Source organism: Schistocerca serialis, chromosome 4 (assembly GCF_023864345.2).
Source record: "Schistocerca serialis cubense isolate TAMUIC-IGC-003099 chromosome 4, iqSchSeri2.2, whole genome shotgun sequence".
Taxonomy (NCBI): Eukaryota; Metazoa; Arthropoda; class Insecta; order Orthoptera; family Acrididae; genus Schistocerca; species Schistocerca serialis.
The window spans coordinates 92,987,508-93,015,219 of record NC_064641.1 but is presented as its reverse complement, the minus strand read 5'-3'; the positions used below and the strand labels follow the sequence as shown (position 1 = coordinate 93,015,219).

Genomic DNA, 27,712 nt, shown 5'->3' with positions numbered 1-27,712 from the left:
AAGTAAAGAGAAAGGGAGAGAGTTGGAAAAGGGGGAAAGGGGAGGGGGAGAGAGAGAGAGGGAGATAATGCCCTCATTGGGGGGGGGGGGCAGGGGGGGGGGGGGCAGGGGGATGATGGTTGAAGGCAGTACACAATCTTGAAGGGGAAGGAGCAGTGGGGACAGATGAGAGAAAGGAAAAGGTAAGTTGGAGCAGTATGAAACAGGTTACTGGAAATTTAGGGCAGGAGGGTTGTGAGAGTGCAGAATATGCTAGAGAACAATTCCCACTAGTACTGGAAAGGATTATCCAAATGGCTTGTGTAGTGAAGCAGCTGTGGAAGCCATTTGTGATGCAGTGCACAGCATGTTCAGCAATGGGATGGTCAGGTCTGCAGTTTGCTAGAGTTTGACGGTCACTATTCATGTGAGTACATAATTGGTAACCTGTCATGCTCATATACAATGCTGCAATTTAATCTATCTTATTTCATATCCTTGACATAAATAAAGCTATATGTAAAGTTTGTGGTTGCTATATTTCTTCAGGTGAATTAATTAAACAAAGACAGATTAATCACACTTGAGAGAAATTGAAATTTGGACAATTGTATTACAGTGGAGATAAATTTTAACATGTAGATATCTGGAGCTTGCTTTATTGTTCAAAGAAAACTTCAATTGCTATTGATGAGCTACACTTTAAACCTTAGTTGATCAGAGCTTATTTTTCAGTTTTTTTTTGTTCTCCTATTAAGCTACTATTGCTACTGCAGTAGTCACCATTGTACTTCACACTTAACTGTTCGTCCCCAGTAGTGTGCCATTGACCCTTCTTGTCGTAACTACTTCAACAGGTGAATGTAGACACTTGCAAGTACAAGAGTACAAGAAAACCAAATGTGTAACACCTAGTTAGTTCATTGGATTGCCTTGTCACATGCAGGATAATTAAGGAGCGTTGTTGTATACATTTGCCAGCCCCCCCCCCCCCCCCCCCCCACACACACACACACACACACACACACACACACTTTTCTGATGTAGAACCCAACTTCAGTAGATAAGCCACAGTAATCACTACTTCTTTGTAACATTACTTCATTGAACTAGGGTCCACAGCTGTGAGAAATTTTTAAAATGATTTGATACCGCTTGCAGCTGCATACTATTGCGCAGTTTCAGTTTATACCATTTTCAGAAACTCAGCATTGGTACAAGGAAATATGTGTAATTTTAAATTCATGGCTTGAATGCATTTTGTGACAGTTACAACATTTGCACTCACAAGCACATTGACAGTGGGTGTTATTCACTTGTAATATGTGCAGGGACTAGTATGACATTATGTGACATCATTGAATTTTTGTGCAGATACACTTGAAAATTTTCTAAGACCTAAATTGGAGAATAGTACACACAAAGAAAAAAATGACGATGACATCATGTTGTAGCATATCACTTTAAAAAAAAATACCCTATAAGCATAAGGAACTGGCCAGCACTGCCATGTTATAAAAGTGTTTTTCTTCCTTTTATCTCTGTTGTCCAGATTTTTAGTTATTATGGTCAAAAACTGAAATTCGAGTGTACATTTTATCATATATTTACAACTGTTCTGTAAAAACTGTGAAACAGAATGAATTTAATGTGTTATACAGGCTCCTGAATGGTTTCCAATCAGATTCTGCTCTTCATAAAGAAATGCTTGCTGTATTAGCAGCAGTTACTGAGGTCATTAAATCATATAAAGGAAGGGAGTCCTCTGTGGAATACTTTGCAGCACTGGTAAGCTCCTCTGTGTTCCTTATTTCTTTTAATTCACATTTGTAATTTTAATTCTAAGTACAATCTCTGCATGTGTTCAAAATACAGCACAACACATTAAACATTTAAATGTAAAAACAGTAATTCCATTTTCTGGGTTGATTTAATTTCATTTATATTTCATAATCAATTAAAATAATCTTGAAGTTTCTGGTAATAGATCTACTTCAGTAAAATATTTAGGTATTCTGCAGAAAATAGGATTTGAGTGTCTATTATGCTTTTGTGTAATTATGTCACTCAATTGTTCACCTACCTTCTTGTGCTTCATAAACAAACTATACTAGAGAACAGTGAAACTGGCAGCAGTTTTTCCACCTCTTAGTTTACCTTCATTTATAATTGCAAATGAACAGCCTATGATCTGGTCTGCCGTTGACTGTGATTCCAAATGCACATTGTTACAACAGTTTGTTTTCTACCACAGCTGATAGCTATCGTCATAAGAAGCAATGACTGCTGAATGGTCATCTTAAATTGTGAAGCACTAGTGTTGGCCAATTCGTACCTTCAGAAGGCAAAATGTTTAGTGCTGCATATAAAAGTGACATACATTTCTGACTTTTAGAACTAGAAGTTCGTTTTTCAAGGAGGAGAGAGGAATAGGTTGGGGAAAGTTAAACAGGAAAGGCAGGTTACTGACATCAGGATGAAAGGGACCCACCTGTACTGAGGGCAAGGGTAGGCAAAGACCCCCTCTCCTCCCTGAGGAAGTAACTAATTGTTCCAAATACTAGGAATGCATGTCCCTTTCATGAGTGTGTATTGGGTGTAGCTGAAGGTAAGTGCTGACCAGCAGTTCTTTCTCATGGTTTGTAAGTTTTCACAATTAAATTTCCCTTTGATGAAATGGACAGCTGTCATATACAGAGTTTATGTGGCAATGCTGCACTTCATTCATGCTGCCATTGGTACAGCTTCTGATCATGCTTGTGTTATCTGTATGGAACTGTTGCACATACGCAGAGAGAGCTGTGATTTTAATTGCATACTATACTGTTTTTCCTTGTAAGATGACTCAGTTAAAAGGCACATAGAGCCAAACAAACGGAGTCATATTACAAAGTCTTAAAGACAGCTCCAGAACACTACAGTACAATATAGAGAATATGTGCACATGCACAGAGAATGGAAACCTGTGACCGAGAAATCTCCAAGGAAATATATTATTAAAAAATGTACTGCCACTGATTTTGATGTTCATTCATCATACAATACTGGACTTTTACGATTGTGCCGAGTATCCTGCAAGACAGATACGTTAAATGACAATTCACAAGGGGCCACCATCCAGTTGGAAGAATTCTGAAATCTTAGGGATTAAGGTACAGAAAGTGCAGGGATGGAAAAAAGTGTTCTGATGTAGATATCCATTGTTATAGCAGCTTGGGCTACTTTTCGGAGAAAAATGTGCATCATCAGGAAAGAAAATCATTGCCCTATTGTGTGTCTCAGTGAGACCTGGCTCAATGAGAATCATGCCGAAAGCACATCTGTCAGTATTCGAAGAACAGTGGTGATCTTAAGGGGCAGTAGGCAGAGGAAAGAGACTTACTGCCTGTTGTGCAGGATTTTCTGACCATGGCTTTATCAACAGTGCAAAGACAAGATTTGTTTAAAACTGTTTTTCAGATTTGTTACATGATTTAGGAGTGGATTGTGTGATCATCATGAATAACACTAGTTATCATAAAAAGGGAGAAATTTCCTAATTCAAACACGAAGAAGAATGAAATTGCGCAGTGGCCAGAAGACAAAACTAATTCAGTATTGAGATGTTGTAAGAGAGCTTAAATGTTGAACAAAATCAATATGTACTTGACAGCTTAGCAACAGAAATGGAGAACCAGTTTGTGAGAATTCCCCCTTACACTGCCAATAAAAACTAATAGGAAATATAGGGGTGTTAAAGAAAGGAAAGGTCACATCCAAAAGTTTCAAATCCAGAATTAAAGATGCGCAAAATTTTCCTGAAGCCATTGATGGAGGTACCATGGCTAAGTTTCTACACTGTGCAAGAAAATTACTTACTGAAGGAAATAATCTTAGAAAATACTGTTGAAAGAATTGTAATTCTTCAAAATTACTTGTCAACTGGAGACTTGTCGAATACACTGAGTTCTTCAGAGCAGGATGGTTAAACAAATTACATTAAATGTTGTTCTTTCAAAGTTGTAGACATCATTCTCTCTCTCTCCTCTTCTTTTCCTGTAATCTTTCCCTTTGCCCCAATTATTTAGCAGTACAAGGCAGAAGAGCAGCAGAGTAATACTACTTGTGTTGGGATGTTTGTCGCTGTTGTGGCGAACACAAAATCCTTGTTTTCTGGTTTGTGCCAAGGTTAAACCTAACACACAGAGCTAATCAATATTTAAATGTTCACACAATCAAAACTGAAATATCTTTAATTTAACAGATAAGCAGATTACTGTATTTTGCTACAATATGTCTTATAATTCACTTAAGGATTCATTTGTGTGGAAAGACTCAAGAATGGAGCTATGACTGGTTTTTCCTTACAGTAATTTCACTTTCTTGACAAATGGTTTTCCAGCCATTATTGTCTGATTCTTTATTGCAGTGTGCTATATGTTGATTTCGGTAATTGTGTTATTTTGAAGTGAGCACCTTGTAATTCGTTGCACATACTTTTCGGATAGCATTGTTTGACAGTGCAGTTTACCAGTTTTGCTTGACATGTGGTGGATCTTTGGTCTGAAGGCTCCAGATTTTATCTGGCCGAAGTGAAGAGAGAGGACATGAATGGGGAGAAATGTGGAGAGAAGGTGTAGAGGGTCACTTCAATACTTGGCCGTACAGCTGCCAGTTTGACTGTTCCATAGTGTACAGTAGTTCCATGACTGTTTTGAACATTTGCAATGTATTTAATGTTTTTGATGCGGAATTTCACCTGTTGTGTGCCCCCTCCCCTCCACACACACACACACACACACACACACACACACACACACACACACACAGCCAGAAGAATATACTGTGTACACCACTGAGCATTATCGTTAAGCTCATTTCTACAGTCTTGATGTAGGCTGTTTTCCTAATGATTACATGGTGTTGCAATTATGAGCATTGTTATGGCACAGCTTCACCATTCTTGGTTTACTCAGCATTTGAATTAAACATTTCCTTCTTATTAGTTAGTTGTTATACATGTAACCAGGGTACACATATGTTATAGCTCTGCAATTTGGTTTACAGGATTTACAAAGAGCTCTAACGGTTTCGGCGACAAGAGAAGCGGTGCAAAACTGGATTGCGAACTTCACATTTCTCTTACTACAGTTGACTTACTTGAAACGTTAGCCAATCCTCTTCTCTGGATATGTGGCTGCGTTGATCTCTATAACTTCCTCTCTGAAGAAATAATGCTGGTTAGAGGAACCAAAAAATTACTCTCTCTCTCTCTCTCTCTCTCTCTCTCTCTCTCTCTCTCTCTCACTTGAAATAACTCGGTACTCTCATACTTTCAGTTCAGCTCAGGTGTATTTTCCTTTCTACAAGTTTTATATAAGCATACAAACTCTTGCAAGTCAACTGCACCGATACCCATTGGACACAATTAAATAATCACAATTGCCTGGTTTTAACAGGGAAATAATTTATAGATGTCCCATTCGTCTTGCTTTGTATAGAGCTAAGACACGAAGTAAGTTAAAAATCTATAGTCACATTTTTTTTTTTTAATTACTCTGTGTCCTCTCACACAGCGTCTGTGGCTCTTGCAGCAAACACCAGTCAGCATCATTCGACTGCCCCACTTATCATCTTCTCTTTACAAACTTCCAACCTGCACACAGAAACTGGCGGTGCAGTAGAGGTGTTTCCACTTACTTAGTTTTAAAATATCGGGTGTTCGAGGCGGCGGAAGGCTGAGTGTCTCTAGAATTTACACCGAAATTCTAGAGTCACTACAGAGCTTATATTTGTTTGATTACAATCAACGAATGACAAAGTGTGTTTAATATGATTTTCAATTACAGAAGGATGATAAAATAAGCAATCTTATTTGTATAGAAGATAGTTAAGAAAGCTTCAAGTATAACAGTAATAATTGGTAGCATTGAACCATATTTTTGTCGTACACACAGCTCAATAATGTATTTCAAGAGACAATGCACTCATCATCAGGTTGTAAAACTTACCTCATGAGGTTAAAACACTAAAAAATTTACTGATATATTTGCAGCATTCATAAAATGAAGTAGGATAAAAACACATTGGAATATGTTTTCTACAACCTGACAGTGAAAACATTATCTCTCAGAACACATTGTTGAGCTGTGTAGGACAGAAATTTGTTGGATGCCTCAAGTTATTACCGTTAAAATACAAGAGCTGTTACCTCGCATCCTTAAAATGGAACATATTAAATACACTCCTGGAAATGGAAAAAAGAACACATTGACACCGGTGTGTCAGACCCACCATACTTGCTCCGGACACTGCGAGAGGGCTGTACAAGCAATGATCACACGCACAGCACAGCGGACACACCAGGAACCACGGTGTTGGCCGTCGAATGGCGCTAGCTGCGCAGCATTAGTGCACCGCCGCCGTCAGTGTCAGCCAGTTTGCCGTGGCATACGGAGCTCCATCGCAGTCTTTAACACTGGTAGCATGCCGCGACAGCGTGGACGTGGACCGTACGTGCAGTTGACGGACTTTGAGCGAGGGCGTATAGTGGGCATGCGGGAGGCCGGGTGGACGTACCGCCGAATTGCTCAACACGTGGGGCGTGAGGTCTCCACAGTACATCGATGTTGTCGCCAGTGGTCGGCGGAAGGTGCACGTGCCCGTCGACCTGGGACCGGACCGCAGCGACGCACGGATGCACGCCAAGACTGTAGGATCCTACGCAGTGTCGTAAGGGACCGCACCGCCACTTCCCAGCAAATTAGGGACACTGTTGCTCCTGGGGTATCGGCGAGGACCATTCGCAACCGTCTCCATGAAGCTGGTCTACGGTCCCGCACAGCAATAGGCCGTCTTCCGCTCACGCCCCAACATCGTGCAGCCCGCCTCCAGTGGTGTCGCGACAGGTGTGAATGGAGGGACGAATGGAGATGTGTCGTCTTCAGCGATGAGAGTCGCTTCTGCCTTGGTGCCAATGATGGTCGTATGCGTGTTTGGCGCCGTGCAGATGAGCGCCACAATCAGGACTGCATACGACCGAGGCACACAGGGCCAACACCAGGCATCATGGTGTGGGGAGCGATCTCCTACACTGGCCGTACACCACTGGTGATCGTCGAGGGGACACTGAATAGTGCACAGTACATCCAAACCGTCATCGAACCCATCGTTCTACCATTCCTAGACCGGCAAGGGAACTTGCTGTTCCAACAGGACAATGCACGTCCGCATGTATCCCGTGCCACCCAACGTGCTCTAGAAGGTGTAAGTCAACTACCCTGGCCAGCAAGATCTCCGGATCTGTCCCTCATTGAGCATGTTTGGGACTGGATGAAGCGTCGTCTCACGTGGTCTGCACGTCCAGCACGAACGCTGGTCCAACTGAGGCGCCAGGTGGAAATGGCATGGCAAGCCGTTCCACAGGACTACATCCAGCATCTCTACGATCGTCTCCATGGGAGAATAGCAGCCTGCATTGCTGCGAAAGGTGGATATACACTGTACTAGTGCCGACATTGTGCATGCTCTGTTGCCTGTGTCTATGTGCCTGTGGTTATGTCAGTGTGATCATGTAATATATCTGACCCCAGGAATGTGTCAATAAAGTTTCCCCTTCTTGGGACAATGAATTCATGGTGTTCTTATTTCAATTTCCAGGAGTGTAGCTTGGAGTTTAATTTCTTACTGACGTCATTTATTAGAAGCAGAGAACTAACTTAACTGGAAGGAGTGGTGAAGGAGTTAGCTTTGATGCTGCTGAAGGAATGATTCTGGCCTTTACCTTGCAGTAATTTGGGGAAATCTCAGATAAAAATAGCTGTGCTGTATGTTATGAAATTTTCTGTTCTTGAATGTGAAAACAGTGTCTTAATCATTGCCCTGCTACTTTCAGTGTTAATTTGCATAATAAGACTGACAATTTTTTTGTCTATTTTGGGGCTAGACCACACTCTATTATGAGTAAATGTGCCTATTGTGTGAAACAAAATATTGAGACACCACAGTTCATAAACAACTGAATAGTCAAAAGATGCTTTGAACAATGGGATAGCAACTAGTTCCATTAGTACTCTCTCAACAATTTTTTAAAAAAAGTAGAAGTCACAAGATTTCCCAGATTCATGGTAAACTTTGGGGAACCGAAAGTGACACAGAATGGAAATATATTTGCCATCTATTGCAAGAAAACAAAAGATTAGTGCTACAACTTTTTTTGTATGAACTGTGTGAGGAAACAGTTTCAGATTGTTTACAATGTGAGTTTTCAGTCACAGAATATGATATGAGTGCTGAGAAACCGGATGGAAGTAAAATACCATGGATTTACCTTTTAAGTGACTTCTTCGTATGCACCAGTGGATTGGAGAAGTATGCTGTTTTTCGGGTTTTGAACTGGATTTAACTTGTACAAGAAGTCTGACAATTTGAGTGTCATTTTCCTTGTCTTCTCATAGAAAGTGATGAGACTGAATGGGTCAGGCCTTTTGGATAAGCTCATCCAGCTGGAAATCCATGGACTTAACATTAATTTGCATTATTATACCTCATACTCTCTCCACATTGCTAATGTGCCACATAAGGTGTTCAGAACCATTTACTGCAGAAAAGACATTCTTCGTCAGTGTATATGAATTGCAAATGATAACTTATAGTAAAATATTTTCACATTTTATATATGCTTGCAATACAACTATTGGATAGCATGAGGAACAGAACAGCCATACTGTGGTTATATTTTGATTGCTGATGTGATATTCCTGTTCAGTCTGAGTATGCACTTGAATTTTGAAAGCAATTATCATGTATATTCAAAGGGCAACAGTCCAGCGTGCAATATAGATACCTTTCATGAAAATAATAGTATATATTTTAGTCTTTTCAGATCAGGTATTTTTTATTGACTTCATGTAATAATGAAAATTGAATGACGAATTTGAGATGCTTGTTCACAAATGGATTTTTCCTCTTTCTTACAGATGTCAACATTGGAGAAGAGTGATACAGAGATTTCAGTGGCAGCTGTCCTTTCATTAATTGGCATGTGTATAAAAGGAGTCCCTGAGAGTCTTCTGAAATTGAAATTCTCTGAAACATCAAAATTGTTAGTTGATTTACTTGGAAAATATTCCGAAACTGAGAACAACGTGATCCTTAGAACAGTAAGTGCAAAGCTATTATGCATACCTTTGTGGAACTGTCAGTGACAATCAGTTCCACTACTTGTTTCCTGTTCTAAATGCAGCATCTACAAATTTTTATGATTAGTGAATATATATACCATCTTCCAAAATGAGAGAATATTCTGGTTAGAACCAGGAACAGTTTTATCTGATGTGTAAGTTATATATTAGCTGGCGTAAGTAGTATCGCTGATATGGTGCATTGTTCCCTTGCATGTCAGCATGTATTCCAGATAGTAAGATTCATGTACAGACAGAAGTGGGAAGTTTATAGTGATGACTGTCATCTCTTTGTGGTGCCATAAACAGACCTTGAAGGCAACATTATGTAAGGAAGACAACAAAGCTAAGTAGTAGTAGTAGATCCGGTATGTTACTAGCTCATACCAGAATAGTTTCTGCACCAAAGGTTAACGAAATCCAACCCTACTTTGTAGGATGATTGCCAGTCTTAAAAATGTGGACAGTGTTAATGTGTGTGTTAGGATTGATAAAGTAATGAAATCACTGAGAGACAAAAGTAAGAATTCACTGGTATTTTTTGTACTTAATGCTGGAAATATTGGTTGCGATAATAATCCATAACAAGGCATAAGGAGTACATACGGAAAGTGTGACTAAGGAACAGAGCTTTAATGTTATGAAATATAGAACTAAAAACTTCAACAGACAAGATCGCTGCTTACAATTTTATTTTAGATGACTGGTTTCGGCAAACTTAAGCTTTGAGCCAAAAGTCCTCCATCTAAAGTAGAAACACACACACACACACACACACACACACACACACACACTCATGCAGGCACAACTTACACAAATTTGACCGCTGTCTCAGGCCACTGAAGCCAGATACCAGATACAATAAGGTGGGTTAAATATTTTCACAGAATGCATGTATACAACATGTCTTATGCAGATCAACCTCAGTATGTCTCCATCATATATACAGTATATTATTGAAATATTACAGTGGGAAATGTGCAGTAAATTTTCCATTTTGAATCACATGTAGGCCTAAGGTGTGTTGGGACGAGAAAAGTTGCAGTATTAACCTTGCTGTCTAAATATTTGATAAAGTGTTTCTGAATTAGTTCACTATCAGATGTAATGTTTACTTTATAAAGTTTCCCAAACACTGGGGCAGTTATTTAAAATTAGTCTCACTAATTTTGTGTATGCAGATACCTTTAAATATGCACAACAGTTTCCCAGAGCTCTCGCAACAAGTCTCTGTACTCCTGTTTACATATGGTCGTCCAGTTTCAAATCACTTTGTAATCTTATTCCCAGATATTGAACCAGTTTGACAGGCTTTTCAGATATTTTCCTCCAACCCCATCACCCCTCCTCTCTCTCTCTCTCTCTCTCTCTCTCTCTCTCTCTCTCTCTCTGTGTGTGTGTGTGTGTGTGTGTGTGTGTGTGTGTGTGTGTGTGTGTGTGTGTGTGTGTTAGGTGCCAGGTGCCAGCCTCCATTCCAGCAGCATCACAGGAGAGTTAGCATTCATTTGTCAATTACTTTATGAGTTTCTTACAAGAAGCGGCTTATTTAGTTTTATCTGCACATTCTGTTGTTTTATTCTTAAATTCCTTGCGAGTGTGTGTATTTCCTATTCAGTTACACATTACAACTACTGTGTAATGTATAGTTCCTCGATCTTTAGTGTGGGTAGGTACTGTGATTGCTGTGTACAGATGCTAGCTGAGTTGGTGAGCCTTCACTCACAGCTCCAGACAGGCAGTGCTGGCTTCATTCACAGAGCTTGAGGGTGTTGCCAATGGGCATCATTGAGGGAGCAGGGCATGGTCTGAAAAGAATGAGGCTGCACCAAGGTTTTAAGGGTAATATGGGCAGTAAAATCCTTAGCCTTGCCAAGCCCAGGCGGAAAAAAATGTTCAAAAAACACTTAGAGATTTCATTAAATTCCTGGTATGGCACTTGGTTGGAAGCCAGGTTAACTGTATCAGCAACCATGAACCCAAATGCTGTGATAGCATCCAAGCCATACAAGTTTTTCTAAAAGTACGGTCCACCTCAAGAAAGGTTAACAGGTGGACCACCATCTTATATACCGTTTGCCTTAAATCGTCCAAGAATGGGGATCCATTGTGTGTTGCAGTATACAAGACGATGTATAGCAGAAGACAATGGCGGTGCACTGAGATGTATATACATGCTGTGCCCGTATCTATTTCCAACGAAAGTGGTTTCTTGTTGATACACACATTGGTGACTAGTACACTGGACTCGCATTCGAGAGGACAACGGTTCAGTCCTGCGTCCGGCCATCCAGATTTAGATTTTCCATGATTTCCCTAAATCGCTCCAGGCAAATGCCGGGATGGTTCCTTTGAAAGGGCACAGCCGACTCCCTTCCCCATCCTTGCTTAATCTGATGAGACTGATGACCTCGCTGTCTGGTCTCTTCCGCAAAAGAAACCAACCTGACACATTGATGAACAACATGTTAGAAACCATTGCAGTGTGATTACCCTCAGGGCGGACTTCATTGATGTCCATTGCTTGGGGGTCCGAAGGTGTGGCTCAAGCGGTTGGTGCGCGACATACCACCACAGTTTGTCCTTTTATCTGACTGTGAAGACAGAAAGACCAGTTCGTGGGGCAGTCAGGCCAATCATGTTGAACAAATGAGTGGGGCACGAAGGAAAGGGCTTGCTGGCAACACCTTGCCATGGACAAGGCTTATGGGCATGCTGCACTCCTGTGATTTCCGCCTCCAAGGATGTGCCGGGCCCAGAGTGCTTGCCATCATCCAAGTTCACAGCATCCACATCTGCCCTGTGCTCCAACTGGTGGCCTGCTGCATGAAAAACTTCAAACAATTGATGAATAGAAAAGACCTCTACCAAGATGGGGTCTTCAGATTATAGTGCTCATTAGCAGACTGAGGTGACCTAACAATATCCTTGACCATAGTATCGGCATAAGACTCCTTGTCCTGAGAAGTAACAAAGTGACACTTTTGACTGAGACCTTGCAACCCCACAGCCTAAGCATGATTTGTTTAATGAGGGTGCTTCCTGCACTAATAAAACTCCACCGTCAAGGAAAAAACACAAATGTGTCAGTGATAATATATCACCAAGTGCCATGTTTTGTCAAATGAGAGGGAAGTGGGTTTCTGAAACAAGGCCAAGTTACCCAACAGGTGATGCATGTGGGCATAATCAACAACAGAAAAAAGAGCCTTAATGCTATCGGTGTCCATTACATTGAATGCAGCAAAGTGTTGATGTATCACATGTCATATGCCTTCCTGTCCTCTGTGGACTCATCATAAGTGAGGAAGGGAGGCAATGGGCTGTCAATTGCTTTCCCATCACTCTGGTGAACACCCTGTCCAACATGGCTGTGTGTTCATACTGTTGCAGTTCCGAATGCCACTGGCTTTCCAGCTGTTGCTGCAGCACCACATCCTAGGACGCACCAGTCGTCATTGTCAAATCAACGAGAAACACACATGAAAGTCCAACAGCCCTGGTCGTCACTTGTATAGTAATTCCACATACAAATAAAAACACACACTAAGTTAAATTGTTTTAATTTGAACACAGTTCCAATTTTCCATAGAAGTCCAGAGTACAATCTAGGATGAGTCCAAGAGACAAATAACAATTCTCCCGAGAGCAGAGTTCAAGTTACTACTAGAAAGTACAATAACAAAACGAGAGTGAATGCTCTCCACTCTGGTGTAAATATGGAGTTAGTTTGTTGATTGGTGAGTCAAGATGGTGCTGATCATCAGTGGCACATGCAGGCCCTGATGCAGTCGCTTTCTTCTGATGTTTGATCATGCAGCTGCCTGGTGGCCAACCCCGATTCACCTGGTGATTGCACAGGTGAGTTGAATGTCAGTGGCTCACGATGGTGCCTCATGAGACGTTACGGTAGACATGGCAGTGGTGCCAGTATGATATAAGTGGTAACATGGTGGGTCACCACAGTGTGGTTCACAGAATAGGATTTGTGTAAATATGCAGTAAATATTTAGTGAGTGACATTGATTTGCTGACTTGTGTGTTAACTTTCACTTTTATTTGAACCCTGTAATTTTATTTACATCTTTAAACTTTCCAATATTTTGTGCTGCTGTTGTGGTCCTAAAGTCTGAAGATGGGTTTGACACAGCTGTCATTGCTACGCTATCCTGTGCAAGCCTCTTTATCTCCAAATAAATGCTTCAACCTACATCCATTTGAAAATGTTTATGCTAGTCATCCCTTGACCTGATGCTACAATTTCTGTCGTCCCCCCCCCCCCCCCTCCCCCTCAGCAGGAGGATTCAGATATCTGTCAAGTTATATTCCACATCATGCTGCAAAATTTGAGAACACACAGGGGACATCATCGAATGAATTACTTTGCCCTCCTCCAATCCCTTTCAGGATGTGGATGGATAGAATTTCTATTAGGAGGAGATTTGTTAGTGCTGTGTAACAAGTGGATGCGACAGATCTCAGAATTTGAGCTCGTTTTCAACAAGGCTAACAGAACTGATGCTGTCAGAAGAGAAAAATATTTCTAAGAGATTAGCCAACCTGATTTTGCAGAAATATCCTTACATAACACCAGAGATAATTAAAATATCCTTACACACCCTAATTGTTACAGTCTCCTCCGTCCTTTCCATTTTTTTCCATCCTTTAATGAAAGTATCTCAAGTTACAATATAAGTGTGTCCCTCCCTCCACCCCTCCCTCCCTCCGTCACCCTCTTTTTAAAGTTATTGCACGCTATTCTTATGGTTTTAGGCCATTCTGTGGGAAACGATAATCTCAAATTCTCAATAAACTCCTTTTTTTGGTCTAAATGATGATACCTTTTTGTCTTTCAGTAAAATATGACCACAGAGTTCACAGTGTTTCTTGTAGCATTACTTGATGTCTAATATTGTGTTTATATGTTATTGAGTAATGCTGTAAATGTATTTATTTACAGCTTATAGGGTGTCTATCAGTGCTACTCAGAGCCCAAGATGCTGCAGTGTGGACATATTCTTCAACATTGCAAGTTCTTGATTCTATCCTCACTTTCACAACTCATTCAAAACCAAAGGTATAAATATATATATGTTATTAATACTTTGTATGTAGAAACTGAAAAATGAGCTGAAATGAAGTTGAAAGTGCAATTAATGGCTACACTCTAAAGCTTTTTAATATATTTTAAGTATTTTAATTTTTATATAATTTGTGGTAGCAACATTTCCTTTTTTCTCCATTTTTAGAAATTTCTTGTATCAGTGTGAAAATTTAGTTCTTTGTGAATGACCAACAGAAATATGTTTCATCAGGTCAGCTGGTAATACATTGATTCCCTTAAAAATAAGTAACTTGCACAGCTATAGATTCCTTGTTCTGGAAGAGAACTCATATTTTCAGTATTAATTTGTGAAATGTAATTTATCACAGATAAGCTTTTTTTTTTTAATCCCTCGAGCGGGTGTGCCTATGTTTAATGTGTGCCAACTATAAATAACATTGTTTTGTACCATTTATTTTATTTATTTACACGTCAAGTTCTGTAGGACTAAATCTCCAAGGTCATGGAACATGTCGGTACATGAAACTACAACATAAGAGTAATAACAGATAAAAATAAAATGTTTATGAACCGGAAAACAGTCAATCCATAAGTTTAAGTAAACACAATCAACATTGCAACAAGAATCAGCTTAATTTTTCAGGGAACTTCTTGACAGAATAGAAGGAGTGACCCACGAGGAAACTCTTCAGTTTCGATTTGAAAGTGCATGGATTACTGCTAAGAGTTGTGAATTCAAGTGGTAGCTTATTGAAAATGGATGCAGCAGTATACTGCACACCTTTCTGCACAAGAGTTAAGGACGTCCGATCCAAATGCAGGTTTGATTTCTGCTGAGTATTAACTGAGTGCAAACTCCATATTCTTGGGAATAAGCTAATATTGATAACAAGAAATGACAGTAAAGAATATATATATTGAGTGACCAATCTCAAAATACCTAGACTCACAAACAGGGGTTGACAAGAGGTTCGTGAACTTACACCATTTACTTCCTGAGCTGCCTGTTTCTGAGCCAAAAATATCTTTTTAGAATGGGATCAGTTACCCCAAAATATAATACCATACGACATAAGTGAATGAAAATAAGCAAAAGAGACTAATTTTTGTGTCCAACGATCACTCACTTCAGATATCATTCGAATAGTAAAAATGACAGCATTAAGTCTTTGAACAAGATCCTGAATGTGGGCCTTCCATGACAGGTTACTATCTATCTCAACACCTAGAAATTTGAACTGTTCAATTTCACTAATCATATGCCCATTCTGTGAAATTAAAATGTCATGTTTTGTTGAATTGTGTGTTAGAAACTGTAAAAACTGAGTCTTACTGTGATTTAGCATTAGTTTATTTTCTACAAGCCATGAACTTAGGTCATGAAGTGCACTATTTGAAGCCAAGCCAATGTTGCACACGACATGCCCTACTACCACGCTAGTGTCATCAGCAAACAGAAATACTTCATAGTTATCCATAATACAAGCGGAATATCATTTATCTTAATAAGGAACAGGAGTTGCCCCAACACTGACACCTGGGGCACCCCCCACTTGACTGTACCCCAGTCAGACCCCACATCATAGCCATTCTCAACATTGTGAATAATGACCTTTTGCTGTCTGTTGCTGAAGTAAGAGGTGAACCAACTGTGAGCTATTCACATAGTTGTTTTACAGTTTTAAGCCTGCTTTTATTCCTTCACTATTCCTTCGGCTAACACAGTGATAAGCAGTGTTGCTATACGCCAAAGTGAGCAAGCAGTAATACAAAATAAATTCGGAGCCAGCTGAGAAGAAATATACGATCTGTGCAAGAAAATGACCCAGATTCCGAGATAGCAGCACAACCCTCTAATGAGGCAATTGTCTATGACATAATTAGTAATTGAATAAGAATCTGATGCAACTGCAATTTTTAATACTCTGAGTGGGTCTTTACTGTGCGGTAACACTTGAACGTGACAGCGGAGTGGTAAAATGAAAGTTTATTTTATTATCATTTAATGAAACAGCAATTTAGCTTATATAATATAATTTTATTTTATTGTTATTTAAAGAAACTAAGATTAAACTGTGATTTTGAATGTGTATGTTTACCTTGGTAACATAAAGACAAATATCTTTAGATGTGTGTAAAGTACACTATGAGCCCACTAGGTTATGAAAATCAGTGCACCTGCTTGAGGATTAACTATCTTAAATTTATTGTGCCATATTCCAATTTGAGAAGAAGAAGACGACATTATGGTGTAAACTTCTCTCTGATATAGTGTACACACTTCAAGAAATATCTTTAATTTTTTGCCCAACATGTGGAACATGATGGTGTAGTATCTGCAACTATAATAATTACTTGGAATCAAATAACAGCATCAGTTGCACTTCTCTTTTTGATCATCATGGCAAGTTTGAGCTGCCAAGGCCATTTTCCAGTGCTTACAAGTCCAGACCAATATTGTGGGAGTACACAGACAGACTCTGTGTGTATTTTCATGATGCTAGGCAGGTAACCACTGAAAAATGGCCTTGGTAGCTGAAACTGGTCATGATGTTTGAAACTAAAAGCGCTACTGTTGCTGTTACTTGATCATAAGATTAAAATTGTATTAACTTGGTAGGATTATTCCAATAGGTATTAAAATTATATCTGATCATTTTATTGGTGGTGTGTGGCAGATTAAATATATTTAATACTTGGAATGTAAGTTGGGTTGATAAAAAATCTCACCAAGCAGCTGCAGGAGATGATGCTTATAAAAATTGTGGAAATGTGCAAGCTTTCGGAGCCAGTGGCTCCTTCTTCTGGCAGAACTTGAAGTGAAAGGAAGAAGGGTGAAGGAAAAGGACTGGCAAGATGTAGGAAATTGGGGGGGGGGGGGGGGGGGGGGGGAGTCCCCAACAAACAGTCTTTCCTTCTCATTCCATCAGAATCAGGTAAGTCTCCCTTGATCTGGAGTTTTGGGCAACTTTTATGTAACACTTCCTGTTTCCTAAACCTCACTAGCTGTCTTGTACAGTAGTCAAAATGTAACATATTGCCAAAAATTTAATACTGAATATTGTGATCCAGAAATGTGTTTTAATGTCAACACACCGGTTTGTTTGTAATGTAAGAGCAGCAGAATCAGTCCACATTTCCACTGGGGAGGGGGCAATCTATACAACTTGTGACAACCTTACAGTACTCGTGCTAGTTGTCATTACAAGAGTTGCGTTGCTTCACAATGGTTCGGACAACAATAAAATATGATCAGAGGCTCAAACATAGCAGGGAATGATACAGGTGGACATTGCAGCAAATGTCGCTGTGAGGCAAAGTGATGTCTCTAGAATCTGGCACAAGTTTCTAGCAATAGGATCAGTTGAGGATTGTCACAAAGGTGGTTTGTCCGTTTAGTCTCTGTATCAACCTGAGAAATGTCAGACACTGACGTAAGTGATCACGGAATAGAAATTCTTATATCTCTAGGTAAATTGTCTTCCTTCATTGCATTAAAGTTATGCAAAATATTTTAAATTACTGTGCCTGTGGGACATTAGGCAAGGAGTTCCATTTTTTAAGGAAACATTTATGTGTGAGGAAAGGAAGCTGTGCTAGTAATATGGTTATGATGGCATCAGGTAAAATCCTCATGCCAGCAAAACTGTACTGAAGCAACTCCTGAAGACTAAGGACAAAGACAGATTCTATTTTCAGTTTTTATTAGGTTGGTGCATAAGTACATAACATTTTTATTTTTCAGGCTGGTATTCTGGTTGTTACAGGTTTATGCATCGAGAGTCATTTTTTATTTGTAGTTCACTGTTGCTATTTGAGTTTACATGTTGTCATTTTGTCATTTGAAGATACTGAGTGGAGCTGTGTAAACTAGAAAATGGAGTGCAAAGTGAAGGAATCTGAATATTTCTGACATATTCTTTGTTTTGAGCTTAGTTGAGGATGGCAACAGTGCAGGCAGCCAGAAACATTGGTGCCATGTATGGGGATAAGCCTGTTGGACAGAGCACTGTAAGAAAATGTTTTTCTCATTCTAAACAGGATTGTTTTGACATTAGTGACTCTCCGTGTTCACGAAGACCTTCCCGGTTTGATGAAGATTGTTTAAACACATTAGTACAGAATGATCAATGTCAGTGCACTCAAGAAATGGCAGATGTGATGATTTATGATCATTCCACTATCGTGCAACATTTGCAAGCAATGGGGAAGGTTCAAAAATTGAGTGTATGTTCTAAGCCAAAACCACATAAATCGATGGGTGGTTACATGTGCATCTCTGCTTGTTTGTCATCATTTGGCTCTTGAACAACACCGACCATTCCGAACTTGTACCATTACTAGTGGCAAGAAATGGTGTCTTTATGCTAACATAAGGAAAAGAAAGGAATGATTTAGCCTAAACAAAGCAGTAACTCCCTGTACAAAGACCTGCGTGCATCCACAAAATATATGTTGTGTGTCTGGTGGAATATTGATAGTGCTGTGTACCATGTATTGTTTCCCCGAGGTGTAATAATCACCACTGACATTTATTACCAGCAACTGAGATGAGATGTCTTGCAGACACAATCCAAGAACAACATCCAAGAAGACTGCATGAAGTGGTGCTACTCCACGATAACATCCACCTGCAATCTGCTAGACTGGCAAGCACTATACAGGAATTTGGTTGGGAAGTCATTCTATACCCAACTTATTCACCTGATATAACACCCTCAGAGTTTCAGCTTTTCTGCTCTCTATTGAACAACATTCAAGAAACTTCCATTCTGCATGAAAATATACTCTGAACATGGCTTGCCTCAAAACCATGTGAGTTCTACAGCTTGAGAATTCAAAAGTTACCCCAGCATTGACAGACTTTCATAAATAGTGAAGGAGAAAGTCTCTGTTATGTGAATTTGTTGTATTTATTAAACTTACAGAATATTGCTATGAACTTGTGCACCAACCCAATACATTGACTTACTATAAAAACTAAAACCAGAACAAAATGATGGTTCATAAACCAAAAAATTTGAAGATAGTTAATATTTTGTAAGATCTGTTGGTGAAATGATGCCTATGAGGATGTCAGACTACCAATCTGAATCTGTGTGTTTCAGTCCATAGGTGGCCCTAGGATTTACCATGCAGTTTCCATAACTTTTAATATGTGACAATATTTCGGTCTATTTAGGGAAAATTTGGTCTCCACATTTAGGTAAATGTCCCTCTATAATTTGCTCAATGGTTTGTTCAACTGAGTTTCCTTCCTTCCTTGCTTCCATGATTGGCTGGGCAAGCCACACCTTCACCAATGGGACCATGTCTATGTAAAGCTGTTTGATGATCATATCAGCTTTTAGTATTGACTCTAAGCTTTGTTTTTGCATATTATTAGCAAATAAAACAAAGCAGATCTATGCTGTATGTTTGCTTGTGAAAATCTTTTCAGACGTGCAGAAACCAATTAAGTCAGAAAGCAGTAAAGAGGATGCTTTCAAATTTTATGATCTTTATTATAATGCACCGATTTCTTCCCCAGAAAATCTTGTAAGTCAAATATGGAATCCCAATAAAGAGACGATGCAAAAGAATTACTAACGAATTTGGTACCATATTGCTGTTTTGACCTTCGGATGAACTGTCTTGAAATACTTGTGTTCGTACTTAAATATATATTTGTTTGTGGTAAACAGTCAACTTATTAATAAATATTTATAGCAATAGCAAATAGTGCAGACACTAGGCTCTACTTAATGTCCAGTGTAATTGCTTTAATACATGAGTTGTATCTCTGAAACCATAGCTACTGGTATTTTGATGATTATTGTAGCAATAGACTAATATCAGACTTATCTTCTGTACCACACATTTATTGGTAAGTAGTGGTTAATGTTTCTTGACAATATCTGCATGTCTGTTGTAGGTTCGCAAGGCAGCACAACATGCTGTCTGTGCAATACTGAGGGGTAGCAGCATAATGCTGGATGGAGCCCCTACTCCACCACCAGCTCATCACCCTGCAGCAAAGCATGTTGCCAAGTTCTGCAACACACAGATGGAGACAAGTGGTTCTCTCGGAGGCTCCACGACAACACTACATGTTCTTAATCTCCTCAAGGATATAATTTTTGCATTTCCGAAGGCTCAGGTCAAGGTTAGAGACTCGAATTGCTATTGAATTTCACCTGGTTTTGTTTTTCTTATTACCAGGTGTGTGTATATATCATATCATCATCATTTTATTCCCATTCTCTTGTCATTGTGCCAGATGTCTCCAGTATTGCAGTTGATGTCAATATAAACTAGGTGGCAATGGTTGACTCCACTTGGAAGACAAATTAGCAAAATTTTAGGATTAAACATTTGCTTCATGTGTTGTAACCTGCCTTTCTGCCATGTGTGTATTTTTGTGACGTTCTCATGTAAATTGAATCATTCTAAGGCATTACTATAATAAGGCAATACTATAATTGTTAGCTTATATAGATCACCAGGAGGAGATGTAAATACACTCCTGGAAATTGAAATAAGAACACCGTGAATTCATTGTCCCAGGAAGGGGAAACTTTATTGACACATTCCTGGGGTCAGATACATCACATGATCACACTGACAGAACCACAGGCACATAGACACAGGCAACAGAGCATACACAATGTCAGCACTAGTACAGTGTATATCCACCTTTCGCAGCAATGCAGGCTGCTATTCTCCCATGGAGACGATCGTAGAGATGCTGGATGTAGTCCTGTGTAACGGCTTGCCATGCCATTTCCACCTGGCGCCTCAGTTGGACCAGCGTTCGTGCTGGACGTGCAGACCGCGTGAGACGACGCTTCATCCAGTCCCAAACATGCTCAATGGGGGACAGATCCGGAGATCTTGCTGGCCAGGGTAGTTGACTTACACCTTCTAGAGCACGTTGGGTGGCACGGGATACATGCGGACGTGCATTGTCCTGTTGGAACAGCAAGTTCCCTTGCCGGTCTAGGAATGGTAGAAAGATGGGTTCGATGACGGTTTGGATGTACCGTGCACTATTCAGTGTCCCCTCGACGATCACCATGATGCCGGGTGTTGGCCCTGTGTGCCTCGGTCGTATGCAGTCCTGATTGTGGCGCTCACCTGCACGGCGCCAAACACGCATACGACCATCATTGGCACCAAGGCAGAAGTGACTCTCATCGCTGAAGACGACACGTCTCCATTCGTCCCTCCATTCACGCCTGTCGCGACACCACTGGAGGCGGGCTGCACGATGTTGGGGCGTGAGCGGAAGACGGCCTAATGGTGTGCAGGACCGTAGCCCAGCTTCATGGAGACGGTTGCGAATGGTCCTCACCGATACCCCAGGAGCAACAGTGTCCCTAATTTGCTGGGAAGTGGCGGTGCGGTCCCCTACGGCACTGCGTAGGATCCTACGGTCTTGGCGTGCATCCGTGCGTCGCTGCGGTCCGGTCCCAGGTCGACGGGCACGTGCACCTTCCGCCGATCACTGGCGACAACATCGATGTACTGTGGAGACCTCACGCCCCACGTGTTGAGCAATTCGGCGGTACGTCCACCCGGCCTCCCGCATGCCCACTATACGCCCTCGCTCAAAGTCCGTCAACTGCACGTACGGTCCACGTCCACGCTGTCGCGGCATGCTACCAGTGTTAAAGACTGCGATGGAGCTCCGTATGCCACGGCAAACTGGCTGACACTGACGGCGGCGGTGCACAAATGCTGCGCAGCCGGCGCCATTCGACGGCCAACACCGCGGTTCCTGGTGTGTCCGCTGTGCCGTGCGTGTGATTATTGCTTGTACAGCCCTCTCGCAGTGTCCGGAGCAAGTATGGTGGGTCTGACACACCGGTGTCAATGTGTTCTTTTTTCCATTTCCAGAAGTGTACATTTTTCAAAAGATTTGAGCTGCTTATGAGAAAAATACTAAAATCTAAAATTAAACTAATTATCTGTGGCGATTTCAACATTGAAATGGCCAACAGTGATGAACATGTTACTAAAACATTTTTTAATATCTTAAGATCACTAAATTTACAATGTACAAATTACACACCAACACGGGATAATGCGTGCTTAGATAATATTATAGTAAATTTTTCTAGAGATATGTATGACGTCAGACTTGCCAGTGGAGCCCTAACTGATCCTGAACCATTGATTTTAACATTCTGCTGTGATCAGTTGCCTAAATCAGACAAATCAGTCAGAATCAAGTCTAATACCACATGGGTAAGAGGACAGAAAGATGAATATATTGATTTATTTATTGACAGATTATCTGATGCTAACTGGGACTTTGTGTACAACACACAACCTGGGAAGGGTGCTGGTGAAATAGTGTTTAACAACTTCCTGAAAATACTCACAGAGTTATGGTACTGCTGCTCACCATTAATCAAAAGTAGCCCTAAGCATAAACAGAAAAACCATCAGCTAAAATGGTATACAGATGAGCTAGCTCTCACTAGGGAGTAGATGCTCAGACTGTACAGAATATATAAAAATTCTTGTAAACAAGGACTTGAGCTAGATAATACTTCTTATAGTGCTTATCTAAAACGTAAAAAAATCTATAAAGACAAATTGTCCTTGGCCAAAAAACAGGCATGTGAACATTACATTGAAAGTGCTCCCAACAAATGTAAGGCAGCATGGGATATCTTCAACCAATATAATTCACAAACCCATACACAAGATGCAAAGCTGGTCCCAGAAGAAGTAAATAATTACTTCCTAACCTCAGAGAGTGATCTGAAAAACAAAATCAAACAAAATGGCACTTGTGCACTAGATCATCTTGGTGCTGTGCCCCATAGGAGGTATACTTTCCACTGGAATGTTGTCACCCCAGAGGATATTGTAAAAGCTGTGGCAAGGTTCACCAACTCCAAAAGTATAGACTGTTATTGGTTTTCTAACTATGTAATGAAAAAAATAATACACCTTATCTGTCAACCTCTTTCTTTCATTTTTAATGTGTGTTTAGAATCTGGAATTTTCCCAGATGCACCCAAAACTGTTAAAGTGATACCAGTCTTTAAAAAGGGAGATAAGCATCTGCCCCAAAACTATCGACCAGTTTCTATTGTCCCAATTTTCTCTAAAGTTTTTGAATATCTAATGTACAGTCAACTAAATAACTATTTTGAAAAGCATGATCTCCTCTCCAACAGACAGTTTGCATATGAATATGGTAAAAGTAGCTCTACTGCTGTCACTGAAGTTGTTAACCAGGTGTTAACTGCATTCGAAAATAAGGATCTAGTATCAGTTGTACTGTGTGATCTTAGCAAAGCCTTCGACTGCATACCATTTAACACCCTACTTGCAAAACTGGAAATTTATAGCATACACAAACCATCTTTAGATGTAATCGAATCATACTTACGTAACAGGAGACAGTTTGTTTCAATTAAAAATAGATGTTCCTCGCTGAAGGAAGTTCGGACTGGAGTGCCTCAGGGCTCGGTCCTAGGTCCTTTTCTGTTCATCATTGCAATTAATGACTTACCTTACCATGTAGGAGCAAATTCAATTGTGTGTTATGCAGATGACACAACATTGCTCAATACACACCATGACACAACAGAACTGCATCAGACAACACAGGAAAAACTAGACCTAGTAATGAATTGGTTTTCTTCTAATGAACTCCTATGTAATCCTGATAAAACATATAAACTAATTCTGGGTTTAATGACAGCTGTTGAAAGCAAATCAGTAAAATTGTTAGGATTTCACATTGATTCAAAATTAAACTGGGAGGAACACATTAGCCATGTCTGCAAGAGAATAGCAAGTGTGTGTTATCTCATCTGGAGACTGACAGATGTAGTCATTGATGAGTATCTAAGGGTGGTATATTTTGGCCTGTTCCAATCACACATTTCCTACAGCATACTGTTATGGGGAAATTCTTGCTTTTTCAGTGAAATTCTGAAAATTAAAAAAAAAAGTAATCAGAATAATGAGCAAACTTAAGCCCAAGGAACACTGCTGCCCCCTCTTTATCAAGCACATGATATTAACTGTTGTGAATCTATACATTTACACAGCACTGCTTTATGTCAAAAGCAACTTAAATGAGTTCGAGACCAGAGAGAACATACATCCTCACAACACCAGCGGTAAACTGGACATCGACATACCAATACACAGACTCACAAAGACTGCAAACTCACACAAAATAATGAGTTTAAAACTCCAATAAACTTCCAGCTTCTGCTTGGTCACTGACCAGTAATATTTTCAAACATAAGGTTTATGACTGGTTACTCAAAATCCCTTTGTTAGATATTTCAAAGAGGAATTCGAAGTTGAACATCTCAGTTACATAATTGTTTTGATTCACTAGAGCACAACACACTTGCAGTATATACTTTTCGTGTGTGTGTGTGTGTGTGTGTGTGTGTGTGTGTGTGTGTGTGTGTGTGTGTGTATTCAAAACCTCCCAAAAATGCATTCTATTTCTCAGATGGGTCTACTGTGCAATACAAAAAAAAAAAAAAAAGGACTACTTAAACCTCTGTTTCCATGAGAAAGATTTTGAAGTGGAAGCAGAGTGGCCCTTTTTTTGCCACAGCACATGGCAAAGGGGCTTGTGACCGTGTTGGAGCATCTATAAAGAGACTGGCAGCTCGCACCAGTTTGCAAAGACCCATTGAAAACAAAGTGAAAACCCCATTACAACTTTTTGAATGGGCAGTAGAAAACTTTAACAATGTAGAGTTCATATTCAGCTGAAGAAGTTTCTTGAAAAATCACTTTGAACAAGCATTGTTTATCGAAGGAACACATCAGTACTGTTGGTACACACTAGTGAAATCAAGGAATCGACACAGTAAAACTTCTGCTCACACACATCTGGCTGGCAGAGGACGATGCACCATGTTTTATTGTCTCTGCTGTGCCACACTTCTTCCACCACAGCCCTCTTCCACAAGTGCCATGGTTTGCTGTCTTCTTGGAGCAGAACAACCTCTCCAATTCTCAGCTTCCTTTGTGAAAGGTATCCCTTCACCTCATGGTATTGTCTTGGCAGTAGGAGGTATTCGGTCTTCCACCTACGCCAAATGTTCTCATTGACCTTTTGTCTGTCGGAACTCCTCGGCAAGGTCACTTCTAGTTGCTGTCTCTGGCCCAAATGGAATTGTTACTAATTTTCCACTGTTTAGAAAGTGGGCTGGCGTCAATGCAGTATCGCTCTTTCCTTTAGTGATGGGTCGTGATGCTGATCAAGGTGGTGTTCAAACGTGGGGGCGACCAAGAACTTTCCTCAAGCAGCACTTGACAGAGCCTTTCATGTGTTCCCACCAGCCTCCTCACCAAGCCACACATGGTGGTATGAATTTCCAAGTGATTCCATGGTGAGCACAATAGAGCTGTATGTCAGTATGATGTGTGGTTTTGGAAAGCTCTGACAGTCTGATTTGGCTGCATGGAATGTTGTAGCATTGTCCGAGTAGACAGTGACTGGTAGGCTCTTACGTCCTGCAAAGTTTAGCATGGCCATCAAAAATCTGTCAGTGGCAAGTTCAATGTGAATGGCCCGTCTTGTGGCACATGTGAATAAGATCAGTAGGACTTCTTTGTTTGGTGTCCAGATTTGGGATATAATGCTCCAGCAAAATCGATGCGTGTTACTGCAAATGATCTCGAAGGCTGAACTCTGTCTAGTGGTAGTGGAGCCACCATCTCTTCATACCGGCGACTGTATTTATGGTAGGCAAGAGTGAAAAACTCTCCAAACAGCTTGTCATCCTCACAGAATCCAAAATTCTTCTCACAGTTTCCCTAACATAATCCGCTCACCGAGATGATGCAGTCTTTCGTGTGTGTGTGTGTGTGTGTGTGTGTGTGTGTGTGTGTGTGTGTGTGTGTGATGAGAAGCTCAGTGAATTTGTGACATCCATCCAATATAATTGGATGCTTCTCTCAGTGTGACAACGCAGCATGTTGCAGCCTACCACCATGTCGAAGGATGCCATCATATATAAAGGGATAGTATCAAGTGATCTTTGATTCCTTCGGCAATTGCCCTTCCTTATGCTGTGCAGACAGTTCAGCAATGAATAGTTTCTCATGAACTCTAATGATCCAGTAGGTGCATGCATTTTGTAATTCCAAAGCACTGAAACTGCCAGAGATTCTATTTTTATTTCTTGTTGTGCTGATAAATCGAAATACAAAGGCAGATACATGCAGTACTCGCCAATATGAACTAAACCCTGCTGTGTCCAGTAGTGGTTCAGTGGTGATCAGGGTGATATTTGCTCTCATTTTGGCTCGTGGCATTGACGGAAGTGGGGCTGGGATGTCCAGTGGCCAGAACTGCTTGTCTTCTGAAAGCCATGGTGGGCAACACCACCAGATATCAAGAGTGACTAGCAATTTGCATGTAATTCCCACGTGAGATGATCTGCAGGATTTTGGCTTCCCAGGCAGTGCCTCCATTGGCTCTGTGTGGTGTGTGTCAATATCTCTGTCACTCAATTACAAATAAAGGTTTTCCATTTGTTTCAGGGTGTATATGACCCGGGACAACTGGGAGATCCGGGAAAAACCCGGGAATTTTTTCATCCGGGGGAAAACCAGGAAAAACCTGGGAAGTTTTTAAAATTCCCAGAATTTTTGATTGTTTTAGTTTTCAGTTAAATTTTTGTAATTTTGACTGGTAAGAACTGATACTCTACCAAAGGATATTACTGTATCCCCGTACTGAAGAATAATACATCAAAAACATAAATGAGAGAAAAAAACGAAAATAACTTAAATTGCAGAGGAAATGCGCCATGTACAACAAGGACACACAGTGCTCATACAAGCGTCTGGCAACAGCAAAATGTGTCAAAGGCTTTAGGAAGACTATGCAATTCTTCATAACAACAAATTGCCTCTGATGAGTGTGAAGTCACTACTGTTTGCATTAGATTCGTTTTAGCAGTTACGAACGGGCTCATGCGCAAGCGCAGTTGAGTCACATTTGAGTAGTAGGTTCTCCTGCTTATGGCTACAGGAATGTGGCTGTTGGCTGTGCAAGCAGTCACAGCAAGCAGCTAGATGCTACCGGGAAAAGGGGATGCCAAATTCATATTCTTGTGGGGGGGAAAAAACTTATTTCACAAAGCACCTAGCATCCAGCGCACGTTCGTCTATTGATTATTCATATGATTTTGAAATGCATCCCTGTAGGTTTTTGAATATTTTTGAACACATTTTAAGTTGATTTCTGAATGAATCACAAGCTGATTTTTGAATGCATGCATAGTGTACGTGATGTCTCTGTCAGGAGAATCCTTGTGGCATCTAGAAATAAAGTTTCTGTAAACAAAAGAGGACGGGGCTATACAAGCTGAGAGGAGTAAAGCTGAATGGATGAACGCCAATCGCTGTCTGATTATGTGGTTAATTGGGCTTGCAAATGTTCAGCGTTGCTGTAATTACTAGTGAAATCCATAGAGTCAGACTACCAGAGTGGAAATAAACGACTAACAGGAATAACAGGTGATAG

At 40.4% G+C, this 27,712-nt stretch overlaps 1 protein-coding gene across 1 annotated transcript in view; it reads left to right on the top strand.

The window, feature by feature from the left end:
• The window catches only part of LOC126473917 (RRP12-like protein), a 144,655-nt gene that overhangs the window by 24,166 nt on the left and 92,777 nt on the right, over positions 1–27,712 (top strand). Inside the window, exons 3-6 of the mRNA XM_050101272.1 lie at positions 1,641–1,767; positions 8,937–9,119; positions 14,098–14,214; positions 20,117–20,347. Coding sequence (XP_049957229.1) covers positions 1,641–1,767; positions 8,937–9,119; positions 14,098–14,214; positions 20,117–20,347 — 658 coding nt within the window. The remainder of the gene's footprint in view (positions 1–1,640; positions 1,768–8,936; positions 9,120–14,097; positions 14,215–20,116; positions 20,348–27,712) is intronic.